The 8,016-nt window shown below is 36.5% G+C and overlaps 1 protein-coding gene across 1 annotated transcript; it reads left to right on the top strand.

Annotated features, from left to right (window-relative positions):
• Window positions 1–4,087: 4,087 nt before the first annotated feature.
• Window positions 4,088–6,616, top strand: LOC131146882 (cytochrome P450 78A5). Its single transcript, XM_058096715.1, has 2 exons — window positions 4,088–5,223; window positions 5,664–6,616. Exons 1-2 carry the CDS (start codon window positions 4,231–4,233, stop codon window positions 6,270–6,272), a joined length of 1,602 nt encoding a protein of 533 aa, XP_057952698.1. The 5' UTR covers window positions 4,088–4,230; the 3' UTR covers window positions 6,273–6,616.
• Window positions 6,617–8,016: the final 1,400 nt, after the last annotated feature.

Raw genomic sequence — 8,016 nt, 5'->3', positions numbered from 1 at the left:
GTTTTAAATGGTATTTTATATTATCTAAATTGCATGATATGCTTTAGGAACCTCCGGGGACCTGTGTATTATAAGCACGAAACCGTTGTTAGAAATTTGTTATATGGCTGTGTGCGCCCACACCCATGTTGAGAGGTGTAGGGTGGCCTTATTCGATTTCCCTACGTGAGGTAAATGCACCCCCTGGGTGAGGACAATCGGACCAGAAGTTGGAGCTGTGTATACCCGCGGAGTATGTTAGTGGAGAGTACAAATGACTATTTTTTGGGTAGATCCCTCAGGACATTAGTCCAGCCTTCGGACTACACAACCCTTACCATGGGAGAAGTAAATGGCGTGTTTGTCACAGAGAGTGTCTTATATGCTTATCTGTTAATTTATGTGATTACGAATAATTAATAAGATAATTTTGAGGGCTTACTGAGAAAGGCAAGTGCCCTAATAGCAATAATGGTATTAAAGTAGAGGGAAACTACTTGTATGGGTAGGTAATCTTCCCTATCCTTAGCTAGTTGTGTGTGTGAGTGTAAATTAAGAATGTTTTCATAAAATGTGTTTATCTACTTAGTGAACTGGTTATTTTCTATACACTAAATGCATACTGGTCACACACTGACATTAACTTAGTCTTTCCCTTACTGAACTGTGTCTTACCCCTACTTTACAAACTATCTTTTCAGGAAATCCTAAAAATCGGGTCTAACAGGTTAGAGGAGCCGGGTTAGTGGTGTAAATTTATGTAGGTAGTGTGTATGGATAGAGAGTTTATTTTTGTGAAATTTTATGGGTTGTAATTAAGTGAAAATGGGTATATTTGTGTTTAAAGATAGTTAGAACTTTGATAATGTAATTTGAAGATTTTATGTTTTATTTCCACTATGTAAGTGTGCTTTATATATGATGAATAAGGTATTAGGTACATAGACGTCACTAAAATAGCACTCTGGGCCCACGTGGCGGGTCGAGGTCGTTACATTAATAGCAATGCATACCTTGCCAACCTTTAAATTTTATAACAAATCAAAATAAAATCTAAGGCAGAGTATTTTCACATTATATTAATCACTAATAAGAAATATGAAATAAATATGATCAAAATAATAATAATAACAACAATATCAATTTTCTATAAATAATATAATCATTCTAATAATAAAAAAAATACAGAACTATTAAATTTTGAATTACATGGAGAGAGAGAGAGAGTCACACATTATAAAAGAGGCAGGACAAATGAGGTCCACAACAAGAACGTGGTTGTACCGTTACGTAAAAGTACTGAAACCCTCTTGTTATGGAAGGCAGCACGGTAACGGCAAAAGTGGGCTCGACCCACCCCCTATCGGCCTTTTGTCAATTGAACAACGTACGATAAGCATGCATGTTACACGTGAGAATTTCAAAAACGCTATTCCCTTGCCACGTGCTTCCATTTTAAGAAGTTTGTAGCTTGTCAGCAACTACGATACCATAAGCATATCTTTGTTGGCCATTTGGCTGTCGTAAGAAGCTATGGTCATATTGATATAATTGTACCAACAGTTCTTATTACTCTTAATTTATTATTATTATTATTATTATTAAATCTTGGTTGTTTTATGAATTTTCAACTTTCCATTTTTGCCCAATAGTAAAATTATGGCATTATCGAGCCTTTCTTAAATTTTTACAAATTTGTCAAAACTTTAATTATGAGTGTATGAAATTAAGGCTTTAAATTCGAATCTGTGTGAATTCAAATAAAATAAAATATAATATAAAAATAAATTATTTTTTTAAAAAAAATTCTAACAAATCTAAATTTAAGTTTCCAAAGTTATGCTCTCAAATATCATCCAAATATTTTTAAATATTTAATTTTTGAGGATCTTACCTCTTCATTTAAATTCACATTGATCTAGATTCATATTCAAGTCTCAAAACTAATGTTACCAAACATGCCTTAAAATTTCCTTCCTCGACACAATAACATAATGAGGAAGTATAAGTATTCAACAAATTAAATTTGGCTTCTAAAACTCAAAAAAGAGTTTGTAATATTTTTCCAAACTAGAGAGGTTAAAATCTCAAAGAAGTGCCTAATTATTGGTTACAAGTTCTAAAAACCTTTTTATATTTTATTTCTCACCATCTACAAAATAAATTCTTATCATCCACAGATACCGCTGGCTCCGTGAGTGTATTTACATGAACTTGAACTCCCGATACTCTTTCTTACTTGCTGATGTCTTTCCACCGCACCATATCATGGGGGCATCTTTTTATTTTTTATTTCTCTCGAAGTTTGCTGTGAAAGTAATAATTATCGTAGTTAATTTTAGGGTTTTAGATATATTATATAGGTGTAAATACAATGGCAAGCTTACACTTGCCAAAATCAAGGACACACGCTTGAACGCCATAAATTATTGCTCCTGCTTTTGGTTTTGGTTTTTCAATGGATTGACATTTTCTTAAAGTTTGTACATAGTTCGGACAATCAAAGTTGGAGGAAATGATAATGGAGGGTTGAAAAAAGGGTTAGTATAATAAAAAGACAAAGCATTAGAGCATCCCACGGGAGAAAAGAAGGGCTACCCTACAGATAAAAAATAGCTTCAATAGATTTAGGAGGGGAGGCAAAAACTTAAAGCCCTTTTGGGGTGAAGTATATGTTACGACAACAATGACATAAACATAAAATAAAATAATCATACTAAGATTATTAATGCTACATTATGGATTAGTATGTTCCCAATATTTAATTTTGGAGAAGAGGAATTTAGAAATTTTTGAAAAGCAATTCTAGAGTAGTGGGGAGGCAATAATTTTAATGTTTGTATGGAACGATAATAATGCGCAAAGGCTTTTAAAAGTTTAGAATGAAAATAAATATGTTTCCTAGGCTCATAATACTTTTAATGGTTAACTACATAATTAATTAGATTGGTGATAAATTTTTGTTTGGATATGATTAAGCGATTGGGATTAAGAACACAATTATTTGTATAGTTTGAGAATCATAATTTATTTTTTCACCTCATTACTTGAAATTACATAAATTTTTAAATGGTAATAATTATTATTTTTTCCTGTTATTATATTTTTATGCAATGTTATCCCACGAGAATGATTACATCATATTACTATTCAACAAAAAAATATTTTTTTCCTGTTATTATAAAGAGGTGTATAAGTATGAGACGGCTGTACACATGATTCTTTTTTTTTTTTTTAATTTTTTTAAAGCTAGAAAGATAGTATGAGACGGCTGTACATGCAATTCCTTATTTTTTTTAGGCTAGAATTATTAAAGTCTATATTTTTTGCAACATCATTTTAATTCTTTGCACTTTGCATTTTTATTTTTATTTATTTAAAGAACCTCCATTATCAGCTTCGTTTTGACATAATATGGAAAATGCACATGTACCATGTGTCCTAGTAAAAGGGATATTGGATTCAATTCTTCGGGAAAGATCAATTCGGAAAAAAGCTATCGTAGCCAATCGTATACTACTTCAATCTGGTGTTGCCGGGGGGTTGGAAGGGCTTGAAATTTTGGCTGATAAAAATAAAGGATAAAATTGATCAAATTTTTTGAAGGTAGGGGATGTCTCTTATCCTAAATAGTTAGTTAAAGTGAGAATACATCCAAGCACAAAATGAATGTTTGGATGATGTGAAATGTCTCAATCTCACCCCATGTTGGTTATGGTCTCGTTCATTTCGTCCCTAAAAACAAAGACAAAGTGTGGAACATATTGGAGGGACGAGATTTTCTTACCATTGCTGATTAGCCTTTCTCGTTAAACAGTCCCCATTCTGAGGCCCACCCGAAACTTTGGTCCGAGTACCCGGGTCCGCACCCGGTGGCAGAATCGTAATTTCTCCCCTGCCACAAGGACCGCTCAAATTCCAAAGTTGATTACCACAAAATGCTTGCCCCCGGGGGCAAAATCGTCCAGCAAGGACAATCATTAGGTTATTTTTTTCACTGTAAATTTTTTTTACAAAAAAATCTAACCAAGCATTTAACCAGGGTTAGTTTTTAAACGCCAGTCCATCTTCTATTTAACCGCTCCCTCCCCACACTCTTTATCCCTCCAACTTCCCCATCCTCTCTCTCTCTCTCTCTCTCTCCAGCTTCTGCAAGGGTTTCTGCTCTGCCACTACAACAACTTCTTCTCCCTCCATTCTCCCACCCTTCTCTCCATTTCTGAACTGACCCACTGTCCTGAAATCTTCAAAATGTCATCTGAGTGCTACCAAATCTTCTTCTCTCAGCATGGCCATTCTTCTGTTCTGGGCGTCAATGTCTTCTTTCTGGCGCTCGCCTTTGTCGCCGTCTTCGCTTTCTTGGTCTCGCCAGGTGGGCTCGCCTGGGCCATCTGGAGGGCCCGCGTCCCGGGTCAACTCGGACCCGCCATTCCCGGTCCGTCCGGGTTTCCTCTGGCGGGTCTGGTCTTTGCATTCGCCGGGTCTCTCACCCACCGAGTCCTCGCCGAGCTCGCTAGAGCCTTTGACGCTGTCCCGTTGATGGCCTTCTCTGCCGGGTTCACCCGTTTCGTCATCTCGAGCCATCCGGACTCGGCCAAAGATATTCTTAACAGCTCCGCTTTCGCTGACAGACCCGTCAAGGAATCGGCCTACGAGCTGCTCTTCCACAGAGCAATGGGTTTCGCTCCTTTCGGCGAATACTGGAGGAATCTAAGGCGAATCTCGGCGACCCATTTGTTCAGTCCGAAGAGAATCGCCAGTTTCGGCGAGTTCCGGCGAGATATTGGGCTCGAGATGGTGGATGAGATTAGGGTTTTGATGCAGAAAAGAGGCGCGGTTGAGGTGAGACGAGTTCTGCATTTTGGGTCTCTCAACAATGTTATGATGAGCGTTTTTGGGAGGCGTTTTGAATTTGGTGAAGGCGACGGCGGTCACGGGTCTCTGCTTGAGCATTTGGTGAGCGAAGGGTACGAGTTGCTTGGGATATTCAACTGGAGCGACCACTTTCCTCTTCTGGGCTGGCTAGATTTGCAGGGAGTGAGAAGGAGATGCAGAAATTTGGTAGCTAAAGTGAACGTCTTTGTTGGGAAAATCATAGAGGAACACAGGCTGAAGAGGGTCGAAAGAAAAAATGTAGCAATGGGTGCTGATGATGAAACTTCTGGGGACTTCGTCGATGTCCTGCTCGACTTAGAGGAAGATAAGAACAGACTTAGTGACTCTGATATGATTGCCGTCTTGTGGGTAAGAAATGGGTTTATAAAGCATCTTCTTTTACTGGAAAAATTGAATAAGCTGCTCAGTGTGTGCGTGTTTTCTTTTTTGAACATATTGGTTAGTATAATGGGTTTTGTTTCTGATCTTACTGGGAGCTTATTATAATCTGCCTGGTAAGAAACGGGTTTTGATGTCTAATCCTATTTGAGTATTTTTTTTTTTCGTTTTTTCCTTATACATGCTCCAAGCTGGTAGCTAGGTGTGTTATTTGTTTCGTGTTTTTGGGTGTGGTTGAGAATCCGAATATTTCTTTTTGTTCTCTTATCCTGTTTATCATGCTTTACATTTGTGCAGTAGGGAACTTTATGTCTATATATATATATTCTCCCGTCATTTTATTATCGCCAGCACATGTTCTTAAATGTTTTGTGTGATGGGATATTCCGATGCCTTCATGTCATTTTCAGGAAATGATCTTTAGAGGGACCGATACAGTTGCAATCCTCCTTGAATGGATTCTCGCAAGAATGGTCCTGCACCCAGATATTCAAGCCAAAGCCCAATTCGAAATTGACACAATCGTCGGCCACCGTCCGGTTTTGGACGCCGACCTTGCCCACCTCCCTTACCTCAATGCCATTGTGAAGGAAACCCTCAGAATGCACCCGCCAGGTCCCCTCCTCTCCTGGGCGCGGCTCGCCATCCACGACACCCACGTCGGCCCGCACTTCGTCCCGGCCGGCACGACAGCCATGGTGAACATGTGGGCTATCACACACGACGACCGGGTCTGGTCTGAGGCAGCCGAGTTCAAACCGGAGCGGTTCATGGAGGAAGAAGTAGTCATGCCCATAATGGGGTCTGATCTGAGGTTGGCTCCCTTTGGCGCAGGCAGAAGGGTGTGTCCAGGCAAAGCAATGGGGCTGGCCACAGTCCAGTTGTGGTTGGCACAAATGCTGCAGAACTTCAAATTGGTAGCTTCTGATGAGCGAAAGGTGGATTTGTCCGAGTGCCTGAAACTCTCTCTGGAGATGAAACACTCACTGGTGTGCAAAGCTGTGGCAAGGGTTAATTAATATATGTTGCTTGAAGGGTGTGGTGAATGATCTCATCCATGATTTTGGGACTTTCTATGGGGAGATTAGATTTGTGTAGATGCATGATGATTGGCTATATAGATAATATATACACACACGTGCGTGCGTGTGTGCGCGTGGGGTGGGGGGTTGGGTTTGTGTTCTTTCAATTTTCAGCTAGCTAGGGCATGTTTTAGGTGTGAAAGGTGTATTTGTGGTGGTGGTTTGTAGGGGAAAGGCTCTGGAGGTGTGTAATAGTCAACTCGTGTAGCTCTGGTTTGCCTGGATGGCTTCCCTTCATGTATTTCATTGCAAGTTTCATGCAGTGTACTTATTTTTTGCTCTCTCTCTCTCTCTCTCTCCAATATATAATTTATAATAAAAAGGTATACATGGGCAAAGATGTAATTTGAGAATCTACCATGTGTACACAAATGAACAGAAACCAGTATTGCCCCTATGATTTATCATATGAAACACGAGTGGGCATCTCCAAGTACATGTTAATTTGGTACACCCTGAAAAGAAGTGGACATTTAATGCACTGGTTTGGATTTTGAACAGATTGGCAATTACTGTACTGGTTTGGGCATCTATTGAGCGTTATTGCGACGACGCGCGGGCGTGGTTTTTTCTTCTTGTTTCCATTTGGTGCCTAGGCTCTACCCAACCGCATCCTCGGGCTTACGGTTATGTCTTTTATCATTATTTTATTTCATTTATAATGATCATTTATGAGATATTAAAAATTTTAAGGTCTTGAGAGAATTATTTGGAGTTTTTTTTTTTTTCCCAATTTATCCTTGTTTTTTTCTTTAAGTATATACTAAATAATACTTTTTTTCATTTATTCGTTTGCTTTTATTTTTGTTGCTTTGTTCTAATGTCCTATTAAGTCAAAAGTCAATAATGTACTCTACGCAGGGGATATGTCTTTCATTCTCATTTTAAGTTCAAACTCTTTTTTACCATCATAATTTATTTTGTAATATAATAACTAAGTTATTTTTAAAATTATAATTTGATAAAATGGTAAGTATTTAAAAAGCCATCACAAAAGTTTTATATTATATATATATTCTAAGTCATTTAATGTATAAATTAATTATAATTTAATTTTAATTAACAAATTTGTATTTGTATGATTTGATCTAGACTTCGAATAAAAGTTTGTTTTACATTACATGATCAAATGAGTAACTTTTTAATGTTGAAAATAAGAGCAAACGAATAAATAAAAAAAATTATGCAAAAGTATTTATTTCTCGATTTATTATTTTTTAAAAATATATATTTAAAAAAATTAATTTTAGATTTATTACATAGAAAAATATATTTTCTGATTTATCATTTTTTTTAAAAAAATATATTAAATAATATTTTTTAAAAAAATTTATTTCCGGAATGACATGTGTCAAATCTCACTAACATAAAAGAATTTATTCCCTGATTTATCATTTTTTAAAAATATATATTAAAAGAATGTATTTTCCGATTTATTACGCAGAAAAATTTATTTCCTGATTTATTATTTTTTAAAAATATATATTAAAAAATATCTTTTTTGGAAAAATAATTCTTGAAATGATACGTGGCAAATCTCGCTACTTGAAATAGCAAAATTACGTCAGAGTCATTTCGAAAATTATTTTCCCAAAAAAAGTAATTATTTAATAAATTTTTTTAAAAAAAGAAAAAAATTAGGAAAAAACTCGAATTATTTGTGTATTTTTGATAAATTTTA

This window comes from Malania oleifera, chromosome 13 (genome assembly GCF_029873635.1).
Source record: "Malania oleifera isolate guangnan ecotype guangnan chromosome 13, ASM2987363v1, whole genome shotgun sequence".
Taxonomy (NCBI): Eukaryota; Viridiplantae; Streptophyta; class Magnoliopsida; order Santalales; family Ximeniaceae; genus Malania; species Malania oleifera.
Note: the sequence above shows the minus strand (reverse complement) of the source record. Positions and strands in the feature narration are given on the sequence as shown.

Bases quoted from the DNA above. Each gene is read 5' to 3' on its own strand.
- LOC131146882 (XM_058096715.1), top strand. From the start codon at position 4,231: ATGTCATCTGAGTGCTACCAAATCTTCTTCTCTCAGCATGGCCATTCT. The intron at 5,224-5,663 runs GTAAGAAATGGG...TGTCATTTTCAG, and splicing joins ATATGATTGCCGTCTTGTGG to GAAATGATCTTTAGAGGGAC.